Raw genomic sequence first — 16975 nt, 5'->3', positions numbered from 1 at the left:
AACCTGGTGTTTGACTTCAAGAAGTCCTTGCTCATTTCACTAGAGCCAACTATCCAATTATCATGCATTCTTTTTTCATAAATTGTTTACGAATGTCATTCCTTGTGTAGCAGATTACTTCCAACTGATATAAAGGTGTTAAATTCAGTATTAATCCATTGACAAACCAAGGTGATTATAGGTTTATGTAACTTTTATTTAAGGTTGGGTGGTTACACACTAAATACTGAAGAGGAAGTCAAATGAAAGTATATCAAGGGTCACAGATGTGGTATCTGCCTGAATACTTTGTTTTCTTTTGCCTATAGATTCTTATATCTGCAAGACTCAGCTCAGGATATCAGCCTTCATGGCATTTCCAGTATGGGTTAGATACCCTCCTGTGATTCCTTATGTCTAACATAGCATATGCCACACTATTTGTTCCTTTATTTTATCGCTAACCACTACACTGGAAGGCAGGGATTGTTATCAAGCCTGTATTCTGAACCAAATATGTTTAAGGAATATTTGTTGTGAATTTACATTTGGCACAGTGTTAGGTACTTCTAACCTTGAGACATAATTAGTATTACCCCCAATTCCATAAATGAAGAAAACTGAAGCTCTGAGAAATTAATGAACTTATTCAGTCATATAGCTGGCAAATGGGTGGCAGCAGTATACCTATCTTCAGAATACAGAATCGACCTGTTAGAACACAGAAAATCACATTTGTATTGTTTGCACCTTGTAGTAATAGAGCTCCATTTACATAAATTCTGAAGGTGAACAATTTTTTGTCCATCTAAAATATTCCAGTTGGGAGCCTACCTGTACTGACTCAAGTAAAAGGCAAAGAATAAAGGAAATGCTTCTGCTGGTCTTTCAATTCCTTCAGTCTTCTGATGGCACTTTACTGTGACAGAAGTGGTGTTATAGGTACAGGCACCACGAGCTACTGTTTTCATGCAGGAATCTGTGCCAGATCTCATCTTGGTTTTGTCACAGGAGCAAGTATACTTGGCCTGCTGGTTGATTTCAATTTTCTTTACCATTTTCCTGAGGAAGGTGCCATAATGGGTCCCGTAGTTACCCATGATTCCGACTTTCTTGGTGTGTTTAGCCATGTGGCCACAAACTGGGTCAGAACCCAGAGAGGACTGAAGTTGATTTTTTATTCCACTGTACAAATCTATCAACAGAGAAAAATCTGCTAATGGTGAATAGTCTCCATCACTGTATAATCGTAATTCTTTACCTTTGGCTGAGACCTGCTTACAAAATGGATGAAGGGCCATGAAGTCTCAGGAAAGGTAAGATGTAAGAGAATGCAGCCACAGGTATATCAAGTAATAGGAACATTCTTCCTTATCAGGACAAAACTATCAGTTTTCGAGCAAAGTCCTCTTGAATGGAAAGAGACAGGAAAGAACATGGTTAAATGATGAAAAGTGAAGAAAGGGAGAAGCTGGACAACAATATGGTGATTACCAGAGGGAAAGTGGGTAGGGCGAGGTAGAGAGTAAAGAGGTGATAAATGGTGATGGAAGGAAACCTGACTTGGGGTAGTGAACACAATACAATATAGAGATGATATATAATAGAGCTGTACACCTGAAACCTATATAATTTTATTAACCAATGTCATTCCAATAAATTCTTTTTAAAAAATACATTTAAAATAAAAAGGGATAGGCTGACCATATTTTGTAGTTGCAACATTAAACAGGTAAAGTATGAGCTACCTTACCAATGAAATATATGAATATTTAATAGACCAAGGAATTTAAAATCCTAGAGAACTTGAACACCAGCCACAGAAGAGGCATCTTTTTGTTGTGGTTTACACCATAAAAGGCCATCAAGAAATAGTAAAATAAAGAGCAATAGCTTTCTTCTTGGTAGTCTGTGTCCATTCAAAAACAGAAACAAAAACAGACTGGGGTGTGGGGAGAGAGAGGAGACATTCAATTTCAAGGCTTTACTTTGAAAGTTTGGTTCCAAATGTCTCTCTACAACATACATCACACCTTCCTTTACACTTGAAAGCAAAAATCCTTACGAGTTCACCACATATGGGTATTTGATTTGTAGCGTAAGCTTTTGTTCTTCTATAAGAAGTATCTCTCTGGAGCCAAACCACAGAAATGTCAATGAATGTGATTTTCATCGTGTAATCATTTAAAAGTTTGACATGATGCACTGAAAGTTCATGATCATTTTTCACCAGTCCCATGTTCTTGTAGTTGACTACAGGTGATTTTAAGATGAAGTATTCCATGTAAACAACATTCATGTTGAGATCATAAAATGATGTTTCTGATACAGCTTTTTTAAAAATATTTTTTTAGCTTTTGTCTTCAAGAGATACTTTCTTCTTGCTGTTCTGACCAGTGACTTTTTTCCTGTGACAAGAAAAGCTGAATCAGAAATTCTAGGTATATGTACTTTCCAAAAGTCTACCAGTTTAATAAACATTGACTGAAACCTACTATATAATCAAATATATGAGGCACTGGGAACACAATGATGCATTAGGTCAGTGGTTGCCCAACCTTTTGGACCTCACGGACCACCAGTGGTCCACACACCACTGGTTGGTGACTGCTGCATTAGGTCACTGCTCTTTAGAAAACCACAATCACCTAAGTGAGACAGAAAGGTCACAATAAACTATACTATACTACAATCCTATATAATAAAAGCGTAATATGCAAATTGATCAAACGGTGGAATGACCAGTTGCTATGACGCGCACTGACCACCAGAGGGTACCAGGTGTGGGCAAACTTTTTGACTCGAGGGCCACAATGGGTTCTTAAACTGGACCGGAGGGCCAGAACAAAAGCATGGATGGAGTGTTTGTGTGAACTAATATAAATTCAAAGTAAACATCATTACATAAAAGGGTACGGTCTTTTTTTTTTTTTTTAGTTTTATTCATTTCAAACGGGCTGGATCCAGCCCGTGGGCCGTAGTTTGCCCATGGCTGGGGTAGACGCTCAATGCAGGAGGTGCCTCCTGGTGGTCAGTGCGTGCAGCGGCAGTGCGGGGAGCCTCTCCTGCCTCCGCTGCAGGCGGGCGGTTAGGAGGGGTCCCGGACTGCAAGAGCCCCAGATTGCGAGAGGGATGTCTGACCTCCAGCTTAGGCCCGTCCCCCGCGCCCTCCCCCCCCGCCCCCCGCACAAATCCCATGTACCAGGCCTCCAGTATGGTATAAAAGACAGATTCTGATCCTGACCTAATAGTAAGAGTTCACAAGTGCTATTACTGTTATAAGTGCCTTATAGGTTATCATCTTGGATAATCTTCCTAATTTATGAAGAAGATTCTCTTATCCTCATTTTACAGATGAGGAAAATTAAGTAGAGTGGCTGGACAACTTGCTGATCATCACACACTGGTAAACCCAACAGTCTGATTTTAGAGTCTGGTGAATGCCTTCAACTAAATGTTAACACAGGAAAAGGAAGTGAGTTTTGAGAAAATAATCAATGTTTGCATATCATAGTATAGTAATGCAAAGTTCTCAGGTGTGTATTAACGAATTTAATCTGCAGTCAATCCCCAGTGGCAGAGTTTGTATTATTTTCAGGTTGAGAAGCTGGGACTGAAGATATGGCCGGAAGCGTTATCAGCATAGAGGTATGAGCTGAGGCTACAGGTGTGGATAGCATCATTAAAGGAACACCTACATTGAAAAACTAAGCTAGAGTCAGATCAGTTCTTGTTTGTGGGCTATGTTAAGAAGTATGGCCTTGAGGCACGCTCTCCCTCTCAGGAGCACACAGGCACCTTTCCCTTCTCCCTCTTCTTCCCCTTCCAGGTACATTACCTTTGCTTTTCTCTCTCCTAAGCACCAAGGGCCCTTCTTTAGCCTTTGTAACTTGTTTCTTGAACCTACGCAGCTCAGCCGGCTCACTTCTACTACTTCTGTTTAACTTTCTAAATGAACTTTCTCTTTTAATTTGAAAAAAAAAATTAAAAAGTATGGCCTTTAATTTAATTGTAAAGAGCATCTTAAGTGTCTAAAGTGACAATATTTATACCGAGTGTCCTCAAAATCTTAGTGCATCTTTAAGTTTTAATAACTTCAAAAGCATAAATGCTACAAACAGACAAAAATCAACATTTAATTAAGATATTGATTTTTCTTATTAAAATCATAATAGTCACCATCTTATGCTCTAAGTTAATTTTCAACCGTTGTAAAAAGTTTCATCAGCTGCTGCTCAATGCCTAAAATTGCATTTGCAACCCTAGCTTTAACCTCACCCAAAGAACAAGGTTCTAATGCCCACTAAAAAGAAAAAGTCTAACGAGAGAGATTAGGTGGCCAAAAAGATAAAATCTGAGACACATTAGATTGACAAAGCAGAATGACCTCCTCTACCAGTCCACTAGTCTAAATGTCACCCAGAAAACTGCTGCCACAAAAAATTTAAAAACCTATTAAGAACTCACAAAACGAAGTACAAGTTAAGAAGATTACTTTTTCAAGGATTACTTTTCCCAAGGGATTAAAGCTTAAAACTCGCTGAAACTTTGGAACACACTGTACTCTCTATATACTTGAACTGAACATTATTTCCCACAATACAAAATGTCAGGTAAGATTCTTGTTCCACTTAGAAGGAAAGTGCATTCCAGTGTCTCTGTTCACCTTGTTCCTTCTATATGCCTAAATTTTACCTATCCTTAAAGATCGGTGTACTTCCTTGAAACTTTCTCGGACTACACTAATCCACAACAAATTTCCCTTCTCTAAACTTCTATTTTATTTAAAATTTATTCTCTATTTTTTTCCCTGCATACTAACTTCGGAAACAAGTCTCATCGTATACATTTGTATAAACTACCTCCATCAAGTACCAGCAAGATAATAGATACTCAGTAAATGCCTACACTTCATGTGTAATATATATTAACGGGTACTAGTAAAATTTGAAGAGTGTCGTTTTCCATAAATAGTGGAAATACTAGTACTGTTCAGAATATATTAGCCTACTCCTATCAAAACATGTTGCTTCCTAGCAATTTTGTATGTATGCTAAAAAAACACACCTATCCTTAAAACTCATTCAATGCAGCCATACTACTACAAATTTTTTTAACCAAGTCATACTTTTTATAGGTTTTACAATGTGCTTCAGCATAAGTCTAAGATTATATAAAATCCTGCCCAGAATATAGAGCTTCAAGGAAGATTCCATTAATGTGAGTCCTAACTATTGGCCTCAGTAGCATGCCCTGATGCAAGATGGATGGTGGGCAATGAAATTCTAATTTATAGTAAATTGAAATCATGTTTTCAGAACTGGAAAAAAACAGATCCAAGACTGAATCATCCAAACTCCCAAATCATTCCCCCAACCTAAGATATATTACTTTTATTACAACCTATAACAGACTGTAAACCTATTAATACTACCTCTAAAAAGCTTATCCTAAGTAAAAGTAATGCCTACTATAATTATATTATGAAAACAACCAGTTAATTTTCTCACCATTTACTTACCGTTTATCCTTAGCCTTTTCTAAGAAGTATTTTGGAGTTGTACTAATGCTCTCCCTTTGCAATGGCTTCTTAATCATTTTTTTCTTTTGTTTGCTGAAAGTTACAAAGAGAGGAAAGAACTAAATGAAGTGTAACTTAATTTAAAAGTTAAAGCTAAAACTAATTTTGATTCTTGTCACAAAGTTCATTTTTTATCTGCTCACTGATTTATCCACACTTGTATCCACTTTATATACTAGATTACCTAATAGCATTTACAGAGGTAACCAAAAGGGATGGTAAATTCAATCCATTTTAAAAGGCAGTGATTATGGTTAAAATATGTCCCATGTCAGCCTTATATTCTGTGCCAATAAGCATTAGAGTGTGATTTTGGCCAATTAACTGCTTTTTACCAGTTTTATGAACTAAAACAAAATCCAAATATATTTCACTCATATTGAGTAATTTTTTTAAAAAGTCTAAATACTTAAAATTTCAAGGATGAGAAAACTAGCAAGGTTTAAAAAACATACAGTATTCACAAAAATTTTACAAGGAAAATTTTTATCATAAATGTTCTAAAAGTTAATAGTATTGTTAAAACTATGTGTAAGAATGTGAAAGCAAGAATGTATATGCAAAGACAGAAAGAGAGAAGGTCTGGTAAATTCAAGACTGTACCTTAATAGTTTTTGGAAACCTTTTATGTATTCTGGAACAGGACATCCGGCCTGCTGTATAACATTGGCAACACTGAAAAAGGTAGCCATTAACATAAATTTGTATCTTATCAAACAAATGTTTATGAACTTGCACCCTCTGCACAATATAAGAGGAACTAAAGCTATACAAGCAAGAAAATAATCCGGTATTTTAATGTATTATCAATTACCATCAGATATAATCACGTTGGATTACTAACGGAATGTCTGCTGGACTAAAATCAATGATTGATGCATAATTTTAGACAGCAGCTATTTCTGCTCAACATTTATTTTATCAAGCCCTAAAAAGCCTCTAAGCTCAACCTTAGATGAGAAACTGACTGAAGCCAGAGTCAGGCTTAAATCTATTAAATGATAGTACTTATTATGGGTTTTTCATGTATAGTAACTTATTCAATCTTCACAACAACCCTTTTAGTATTATCATTATCCCCATTTCTCAGATGAAAAATGGAGGTGCATAGTTACACTGATATGGGGGGTCATCAAATTCACATGCTTGGAGTTGCTGAGGAAACTTTAGGTGAATCTAGGTGGTTGGAATACATACTGCCTTACACATGCACATGTGAAAGTCTGCTCAAAGCAAAACCAAGGCTTTCAGAGCCACGGCTCAGAAGGCACAAATCAAAATCTTTGCCAAAACAGATAAACTCAAAGTACAAACTGCTTTCAGCCACAACTCAATTTTTTTTTTTTTTTTTAGAGTGGAAGAGAGGGAAAGACAGAGAAATATCGATGTGAGATAAACACATCAATTGGTTGCCTCCAACTAGGGCCCAGGCCGGGAAGGAGCCTGCAACCAAAGTATGTGCCCCTGACCGGAATTGAACCTGGGACCCTTCAGTCCTCAGACCATTGCTTTATCCACTGAGCCAAACCAGTTAGGGCCACAACTCAATTTCAACTGTTAGAAATGTGATGTGTTACTGATTATCATCAGGCTAAATTTTCTGCAGGCAGCCAAAATGTAGGAAACTCAACCTCTATATTAGTATCTATAATAGGCTAAATTAAAATCCATGATTCTAAAATTATATCTACCATATGTTATCCAGGCCTCAAGGGGCTACAATTGAATAATATTGGCGTGTGCTCCTGCGACTAAATATAAAACTTTATCTGCCCCTAAGAGTAATGGGAAGGATGCACTATAGTAAGAATCTTGATGGGGCTAAAGAGACTGGGGTTAATTTTAAACTATTACTCATTCAAAAACCATAATATTACATTGTAAATAATTTCAACTGGTGGCTATTGGGAGAATTCTGAGTTATGAGAATTTTGGAATATTTGTTGTTATTAACAAACTAGAGGGCTGGTGCACGAAATTCATGCACAGGTGGGATCCCTAGGCCTAACTGGCGACCAGGGCTGATTGGGGCCAGGCCGGAGAGGAGGCAATGGTCACCGGGCTGGGCGCAGAAGGAACAAATGCCAGCTGCCGATGCCACCATCGTCTGTGCCCCACAACCACAGTTCCCTGCCTCCCCCCCCCCTTCCCCTCACTATGGTGCCACCACCGCAGCAGGCAGACGGTGAGTTGATTGGGGCCTGCCGGCTGGGGGGAGGGACATGGCACGGGAGGTTGGCCACCGGCCCTTGGCAAAGGGGCTGCATCTGCCATCACCCATCCCTGGTTCCCCATCCCAGCCCAGCGGCCTGCCAGCTGTGGGGAGCGACCACAGGAGGTTGGACAGTCGAGGGAGGTTGGCTGTGGGAGTGCACTGACCACCACAGGGCAGCACTTGCATTAAGCATCTGCCCCCTGGTGGTCAGTGCACATCATAACAACTGGTTGTTCTGGTCATTCCGATTGCTTAGGCTTTTATATATATAGACAATAATTGAAAGGCAAAAATAAGGCCTTTTGGTCATTTTTCCTTTTCTCATTGCTAAAATTTAGTTGACTACTATAGCAGAATTTTGGACAAAGATGTTTTGTAATTATCTGTTAACTGTGTATACATATAAGAATAATGAATCAACGTTGCCAACTTAACACGAAGTTATTTTTCCTAATTTACCTTCTTAATAATGGTTTATCATCTTCAGTGAAAAATGTAACAGCTTTTCCTTTATGCCCTGCTCTTCCAGTTCGACCTAAGAAAAGCCAGACCATTAAAAAACACTTTTTTGGGGAAAAGAGACATTCCAAATTCACATATAAAAGTGGATTTTTCACAGCACTAAAAAACTGATCATGTTTGTAGGGAATAGCACAGGTGCTAAAATGGATGAGTGTGGAGGCAGGGGACAACTCACCGATCCTATGGATATATTCCACTGAGCTTGTTGGAAAGTCATAGTTGATCACCAAGTTCACACCTTTAAAATCAATCCCTCTGGCTAGCAAGGCTGTACAAATAAGGACCCAGATTTTTCCTGCTCGGAAGCTTTGGACTGTGTTATCTCTCTGGTGAATAGAACATATAGTAAATGTTTTAGTACCACTCTAGGAATGGAAAACATTTTTAAAATTTAGTTATCATTTTGAGAGTATACATCTGACTTTACCTGTTCCTGTGTTCTGTCTGCATGAATAACATCCACATTAATACCTTCATATATGAGCTCATGAAAAAGTTCTTTAGCCCTTTCAATGGACTGAACAAAAACAAGAACAGGTGGATTGAAACCCTAAAAAGAAATGCAATAATCAGTACACATAACCCATAATTAAGAATATAATCACAGCACCTTATACAATTTTAGTTCATAAAAGAATCCAGTTCAATGTAGTGTACTTTCATTGCCAAATTTCTAGGACCAGTGGTCTAATCTGCCTACCTTCCTCATCATCCCTTCTCTATAATGACTTCTTTCCACCAATTTGAACTGTACTCTCCATCTTGAAAATTCCAATGATCTTGTCTAATTAACCCCCTTTACCTTTCTATAGCAATGGATTCCTACTGCTTGAAATAATAATCTCTCGGCCTCTGTGCCTCAGAACTTTTTTGATTCTACTTAAAATGTAATGACTGTGTTTTTAATTCATTATCTATCTTAACTGTGGGTATTCCCCGAAAGCTCAGTTCTTGGTTCTCAGTTCTCTCAATATAATATTTATCTTATTAAAGTCTCAGTTATAAACTACCAGCTCTAAGCAAATGATTTTTACATTTATATCATACTCTGCCTCTCTCTAAACCAACTTTGTATATTTTCAACTGTCTATATTAGGGCTTAATCTTTTTATTTTGGTTCATACAACTTTCAGAATCTAATGAAAGCAATGAAACTTTTTAAAAAATATATATTTTATTGATTTTTTACAGAGAGGAAGGGAGAGGGATAGAGAGTTAGAAACATCGATCAGCTGCCTCCTGCACACTCCCTACTGGGGACGTGCCCGCAACCAAGGTACATACCCTTGACCGGAATCGAACCTGGGACCTTTGAGTCCGCAGGCTGACGCTCTATCTACTGAGCCAAACCTGTTAGGGCCAATGAAACTTTCTAATACGCAACCACACATTTACACAAAATCTAACATGATTTCAGAATGTTCACAAATCTAAAGCTCATGTATAATCCTATGTATCTGTGAAAAACTTTGTATTTCCTATTGCTAAATGATACCCTTAAGAATATTTTTAAAACTAACACATGGCATTTATTATTTGCCACCCACTATTATAAGTACTATATGTGTATTAACTCATTAATACTGAAACAACTGTAAGAGATAGATACTATTACCCCCATTTTACAGATGAGGAAACTGGGGAACAGAGCTTAATTTGCCTAAAGCTAAGATTTCAATCCAGGTAGTCTGGCTCCAGAGTCAACGCTCTTAACCGCTCCTGTCGTCACCAGGTACTTGCAAACACCTTTCCTGTTCATCCTCCAACTACTGTTAACCCTCCACTAAGGCTCTCACATTTATTTATTTATTTCTTATGTCTAACCAGCCTAACTTAATAGCCTGCTAATTGGTTTACTTTCAATCTCTTTTCATTACCATCCACCTTATATACCACTGTTTAATTTTCCTTAAAAATTATGTGGCCACATTCAACAATGTTCAGTGGTTTCTCTTAACTTGACCCTAACTCTCCTGTCCAAACTGATTATCTTTAATTCCACTATAAATGTTCTCCTTAGGTAACTTCATTAGTCTCCAAACACATTCAATGTATTCAGCTCCACCTCTGAGACTTTACAACTGCTCCCCCTGCCACTAATACTTCACTTTTTAATCCCACAAATCCTTCAAGGCCCAGATTAGTAGCATTTTCCCCCAACCAATTCAATTCACCCTTATGGCCCCATTATAACTATATGAATATTTAAGAAAAGCACTCTATAACCTTTTATGGCACTTTATCACAAACTATCTTACACAAGTGTCTGTATTTTAGCTCCTAAAGAAGACTAAACTCTAGGGACAGAGCTTAGGATTTATATTTCAATAGCCTCCCCCCAACCCTTCAGTATGTAGCCTTTTAACTATGGCTTCTATTCAGTATTTACTGAAGGGATACAAACAGAAAATTGTCCTACTCATTCTACAATGCCCCAGTTCAATAAGAAAGCAGGAGAGAGACGAAACTGGTTTGGCTCAGTGGATAGAGCGTCAGCCTGCGGACTGAGAGGTCCCGGGTTCGATTCTGGTCAAGGGCATGTACCTGGGTTGCGGGCACATCCCCGGGGATGTGCAAGAGGCAGCTGATCGATGTTTCTCTCTCATCGATGTTTCTAACTCTCTCTATCTCTCTCCCTTCCTCTCTGTGAAAAATCAATAAAATATATTTAAAAAAAGAAAGCAGCAGAGGGACTGGGGAAGGGGACAAGAGATGCAGAGGGCCGATACATATGCAGATGTGGAAAAAGGCTTTCAGGGCATCAGGTAGGTCTTTTCCTAGCTTACCCTGAGCTGGGAATAGGAAGCTTACTATATTTGAACGGTGGAACCTCTCCACCTTGGGAGAAGAGCTGGCCCAAAGTACTTAACAATTTACCACTGGATTAGTAAATATGATATAGGTATAGTGCTCAGCCTCCCACTAATAATATAAGGCTTAGTGAATTTTATCAAAAAGTTTATTTAGAAATATACCTTTTTAATAAGTTCTCTCATGGCTAGAAGTTTTCCCGTTTCAGATCCAACAAAGAGAAGTTCTTGTTCTACAGTCTCTACTGCAGAATTCCTGAGAAGAAAACATACCTTATAGTATGCAAGAGCCAATTTTTGGTTCCCTCCACCTGAAATTCCAAGTAAATGAAACAAACACCCCCCCCCCCCCCAAACTGGGATAATGCAGAACAATTACCTTGCTCCAATGGACACAGTAATGACATTGTCCAGGTTGAGTTTGCACCACTGTTCAACATCATATGCAAAAGTTGCACTGAACATAGCTCTTCTGACCTTGTGGGATGTGCAGGCCAGAAAAATAGAAGCCAGCTGGTCTCTGAACCCAGTTTTGCCATCTTCAAACAGTTTATCTGATTCATCTACTACCAGCCATTCAACACTAAGAAATAACAAGACAACTTGTGGGTATTAAACTTGAAGATCCAAGACATTTCACTAAATTGTGAGGACACATGAAGAAGTGAAACCATAATGCTGCTTCTCAGACCCACATACCATTATCACAAAAAGGCACAAGAAAAATAAGCAGGGAAAGGTAAAGTAAGATAAACATAAATTAATGTAACTATTCCATTAGCCTCCAAGATATGAAGTTCCATTAGCAAAAAACAGAGATCCACATAAACCTGATAAACTCCATCACCACTGCTGAAAATCTAGGGGAATTCTGTGCTAACTGCTTATCAGAATCTGTGACTTTCTTCCAGACCAGATCGTTATTTTCCTGTAAGTTTAATGAACACCATTATTCTCAGTACCAACATTTACTGAAAGCTGGTAGGTAGTAAGCTCCAAAAGGCAACTATACAAGCAATTGAGGACAAAATATAATCAACTAAAAGAAAAGCACATATAAAAGACATTAAAATATCATCTGTACCTTGTTAAGTCTATTCCTGGAGGATCTCGTTTTAATAAATAGATTAGTCGATTTGGAGTAGTTACAAGAATATCTACAGAAAAAAACAAATGGTACAAATTGCAAAGACAAGTTTCATCCCTCTTAAACTAGAAAATTAAGGCTCCTGAATTTTCAGTTAATAACCTGAAGTGGGGAGAGGAGGCAGTGGTCATACTCACTACACCAACACAAAAGTTCTTCCCTGTCAGTAAGCTAACATACATATTTTTTTTATCCATCCTAGCACAAACTAGTATATCCCTTCTGTATTATATTTGATCTGTCCTCTCAGCTTCTAAGAGGCAAGAACACTATAATCCAACAGTTTGATTTTCAAACATGTTTTTCAAGGAAAATGCTTTTCTATCATTTTTTAAATCCTCACCTAAGGATATGTTTTTATTGATAACAGAGAGAGAGAGAAAGGGAGAAAAACATCGATGTAAGAGGGAAACATCAATCGATTGCCTCCCATACGCACCCTGGCACCCTGACCAGGTATCATATCTGCAACTTGGGTATGTGCCCTGATGGGAAATGGAACCCGAGACCTTTTGGTGTATGGGACGATGCTCCAACAAACTGAGCCACACTAGCCAGGCCAGGAAAATCCTTTAAATGGAATTTTACTCAGAAGCTCAAGATACAAGATAGGTAAAAAGTAGATCCTCTGACTTATAAAGGTAGGGATGTAAGCTATTCTTGTCGACAGAGTATTTCCATGGCATTTAGTATGAAGGAGGATTTCTCAACCCCAGCACATTGACGTTTTGGACCAGAAAACTCTTTTGTTGTAGCGGGCCGTCTTGTACATTGTAGGATGTTTAACAGCATCCCTGGCTTGTGCCCACTACAGATTAGTAGCACCATGCCCCAGGTGTGACAATTTAAAATGTCTCCAGATATTGCCAAATATCCCTGAAGGGTGAGGTGGGGGTGGAGGGCAAAATGCCTTTGGTTGAGAATCACTAGTATATATTTATATAACTACTGGATGGGAGCAGGGAGATCTCTTTTAGCTTCTCTAAAAATCAAATTATATGCATGACTACACTTTAAGAGCTCTTAGGTGTCAATTAGGATATTTGTAATTTCTAAATCCCCTTCATGCTCTACATCTCAAGCATGAATCCCTTACCAAATTTCTTAGATGATTTTGATCCAAATTTCTTGGCTGCAATTGCTGCTTTGTGGATCATGTGTATTCTGAATCCCATTCCCTCAGATATTTTTACTAACTCTCGATGAGTCTATAACAGAAAATGATAAAAAATTAAACCTGTACTAATGTGTAGATTAACCTGGAATCTCAGCAGTTTGGAACTTCAATGCCTAGTAAGATTCAGTAATTTCTTCAGGTCTAATAAACAATTTTCAACAGAAAAAAACAAAACTCATCCAATCTGTTACTTATTGTTTTTAGAATATAGTACTATTATAAAACTATTTCATACTTGGCATGTATTTCACATTAAGCACATGAAGGGTGGAGCATATAATTGTATAGTTTTACTTTCTCAAAAACTTAAATGAATTTTCATTTTTCTAGGTGAGAAAAATAAAGTTTAGAATGACTGTATATTACAGTAGCCTTTCAACTTCAAGGATCTTAGAGCACTCACCAAAGAAGTACAAATGTTAACATCATGTTTTAGAAAATATTTGCCCATATGCAATAAGACATAGAAATGGGCTCTGTACAGAATACCTGACCTGACAAAAGACACAGGCCTTATTCTTTTGAGACCTTTCTATTACCCCCAAATAAGAAAGATGACTGAAGCAAACACCAAAACATCCTCTTCAGAAGCGAGCGGTCATACCTGGCTGGCAAGTTCTCGTGTTGGTGATATAATCAGGGCTCTGAAGCCTTTATTTGTGGGTTGTTTCAGTTGCATTAAAATGGGAATGCTAAAAGCCAAAGTCTTTCCAGAACCAGTAGGAGCAGAAGCCAGAAGTTCTCGACCCTAAAAACAGAGTATATTAAATTAACCAGTGATCAAATAATGCTCTCAGCCATAAAAATATATGTGATAAATCCAATCATCCATGTTCTCATCACTCGTCTAACTTCTCTTATATTTGCTTTTCTAACATTATCTACCCCTGCCACCATCACCACAATGGAGTTTCTGAGCACTGCCACTGACATCCATTCGAACTGGGTAAAGAATGTGGATAACAAATCCAAAGATAATTTTCAACCTCAATTATTTCCATTATTTCAATTGTTCTTTCCCACTAAACTCTTTATCAATGCAAAATTACAAAACCAACATTTTGTGCTGATATCTGCACTGCTCACTCCCTGAGGAAGGTTTTAAATAAGTAACAAAATGGCTGAAAGAAAGAAAAAGTGGCCATAACCTGAGTGACAAAGCAATTAACAGGTGACAATCTTCAGTAACTCACTGTGATTTTTAAAGCTTTAAGCTAAAGTCATGACAGAAATAATCTTAAATGAAAATTAAAAGCAAAGTTACTATGCATCAACAACATAATTCAAATGTATTTTCATTTCAGTTCTCAAAGAAAATGAAGAGGACCAGTATGGTATCCTATAACTACCAGAAGTGAAGGCCATCTTGGTTTTGTAGGGGGAAAAGGTAGCTATCATCACTACCAAAAGAAACCTTAGAAAAACTTATTTTCCAAAAATCTAGGTTAACCCATACATCTATCAATAGGTGGATATGCAAATTGTGATACATTCATACAACAGATTATACTCAGTAACAAACTACTGATGTATGTAACATAGATGAGTCTCAAAAACAGTATGATAAGTGAAAGAAACCAGAAATGAAATAAAGAATGATTCCCCTTATATCACATGCTAGACTAGAAGAGGCAAATCTAATATATGGCAATAGCAATCAGAACAGTGGTTACCTCCGGGCAGGGGTGGAGTGAGGACAGAATGGAAAGGGCACAAGAGAATTTTCTGGGGCAATAAAAATGTTACATCTCGCCGAAACCGGTTTGGCTCAGTGGATAGAGCGTCGGCCTGAGGCCTGAAAGGTCCCAGGTTCGATTCCGGTCAAGGGCATGTACCTGGGTTGCGGGCACATCCCCAGTAGGAGATGTGCAGGAGGCAGCTGATCGATGTTTCTCTCTCATCAATGTTTCTAACTCTCTATCTCTCTCCCTTTCTCTCTGTAAAAAATCAATAAAATATATTAAAAAAAAAATGTTACATCTCTTTACTGGGGTGATGGTTACATAGGGTATGCATCATTGAAACTCACTAAACTGTACATTTAACTATGTATTTTATTGTATATAAAGCATACTTCAATAATAAAAAGTATTGAGGAAAAACCAGTCAGGTTAGTACAAAAATTCTGTATTTCTGAAATAGTTCCTGGAAATTATAAACTAAATCATGGATGAATAAACGGAACATAATCTCTCAGAGTGTTTACACTATAGTAAAAGGAAAAAAAAATATAATTAGTGCAATACATAGTAGTGTGAAGTATAAGACAAATGTTGCAAGAAAAAGAACACACTAAGTACCATGGAGACTTGGGTGATAGGGGAGCATTGGTAAATGAAAAAGATCACATCTAGCTGTAGTGATCAAGACAAGTTTCCAAAAGCACAGGTATTGGAGATGGACCTTAAAAGCAAGGTAAAGATTTCAACAGGGGGAGGAAATAAGGTAGAAAGGCAGATTTCAAAGGCAGAGAAAAGAGAATAAGCAAACACAGGAATGTCAGAGGCATTCTAGACCTTCATACTCACATGAAGCATAACTGGAATGGCTTGCATTTGGATTGGTGTAGGTGTTTGGAAACCTGAATCTAGAATGTTCTGAAGCAGTCGAGAATTGATTTTATATTCTTGTTCAAGTTGCTGAAATGTAGCAATTGGGTCAGGAAGATCAGTTCCCTGGATATGAATTTTGTGTTTATTCCGCAAGAAGTTTATCTGAAAAATGCAGTAAAGGAGTCACCATGGATATGGTAAAAAATATTGTCAGATGTTATAAAGCAACAGTGTAGGATAAGTTTTAGTAGAATATGAAACACTTTGCATTAATTTTTCATTAAAGTAAAACTCAAACTAATCAATCTTCCATCTTAACAAAACCATACTCACTTTTACCCACAGAGTAACCCAAGGGCAGTAAAAAGAGTCACTAGGTGAGAAATTGGGGCTAAGACATTTTTCTAACCTTTTCTTTTCTGATAAGCTCCAACTTTCCTGAAGTTAGTTTATTTTCTTTTTTAACTTTTTTATCTTCAATCTTTGCTTCCACAGATGATATCCACTGTATGGTAGAACCTTCTTCTTCTGAAATAATTTCTAAAATAATTTTTAATAAATTAAAAGATTTTAAGTGCAACATTCTAGGGTGTAGCAAACAGGCCATACCTTCACACAAACAAAAGAACAGTACTAGCTGTTGCAACTAGATAAAAGAAAGTATAGAAACTGGAAAGGAGAGGCAGGTTCTATATTGGTAAAAATCAGAGCTCTGAAGCTCATTCTCTTCCTTTTGTTAGTTACTTCAGCTGTGTAATATGTAGATGACTCTATACTTGAAAATAAGAGATTAGTTGGGAAACTATTTAAACAAAAAGAGGTTTCAATGAGGCAACCAGCTTTTTTTTTATATCCAAACACCAACCAGATAGAAAATAAATAGAATGAAAGAAATAATTTCACTTATTATTAGCAATGAACGCAACACAGTACTTAAGGACTATCCTATATAATAAAAGGGTAATATGCAAATTCACCAAACAGCGGAATGA

The 16975-nt window shown here is 37.5% G+C and overlaps 1 protein-coding gene and 1 pseudogene across 1 annotated transcript in view; both read right to left on the bottom strand.

Annotated features, from left to right (window-relative positions):
• Positions 1 to 606: 606 nt before the first annotated feature.
• LOC102423546 lies at positions 607 to 1413 on the bottom strand (annotated as a pseudogene).
• Positions 1414 to 1780: 367 nt separating this feature from the next.
• The window catches only part of DDX52 (DExD-box helicase 52), an 18302-nt gene continuing 3107 nt past the window's right edge, over positions 1781 to 16975 (bottom strand). The window contains exons 3-15 of the mRNA XM_006103953.3: positions 16393 to 16523; positions 15960 to 16145; positions 14036 to 14179; positions 13351 to 13462; positions 12192 to 12264; positions 11487 to 11690; positions 11273 to 11363; positions 8725 to 8847; positions 8473 to 8623; positions 8235 to 8310; positions 6164 to 6235; positions 5501 to 5593; positions 1781 to 2387 (exon numbers count right to left, since the gene is read on the bottom strand). Of these exons, the coding sequence (XP_006104015.1) occupies positions 2330 to 2387; positions 5501 to 5593; positions 6164 to 6235; positions 8235 to 8310; positions 8473 to 8623; positions 8725 to 8847; positions 11273 to 11363; positions 11487 to 11690; positions 12192 to 12264; positions 13351 to 13462; positions 14036 to 14179; positions 15960 to 16145; positions 16393 to 16523 (1514 nt within the window). The 3' untranslated portion in view covers positions 1781 to 2329. The remainder of the gene's footprint in view (positions 2388 to 5500; positions 5594 to 6163; positions 6236 to 8234; positions 8311 to 8472; positions 8624 to 8724; positions 8848 to 11272; positions 11364 to 11486; positions 11691 to 12191; positions 12265 to 13350; positions 13463 to 14035; positions 14180 to 15959; positions 16146 to 16392; positions 16524 to 16975) is intronic.

This window comes from Myotis lucifugus, unplaced genomic scaffold, assembly GCF_000147115.1.
Source record: "Myotis lucifugus unplaced genomic scaffold, Myoluc2.0 scaffold_524, whole genome shotgun sequence".
Lineage (NCBI taxonomy): Eukaryota > Metazoa > Chordata > Mammalia > Chiroptera > Vespertilionidae > Myotis > Myotis lucifugus.
This window is presented reverse-complemented; position numbering and strand designations above follow the sequence as displayed.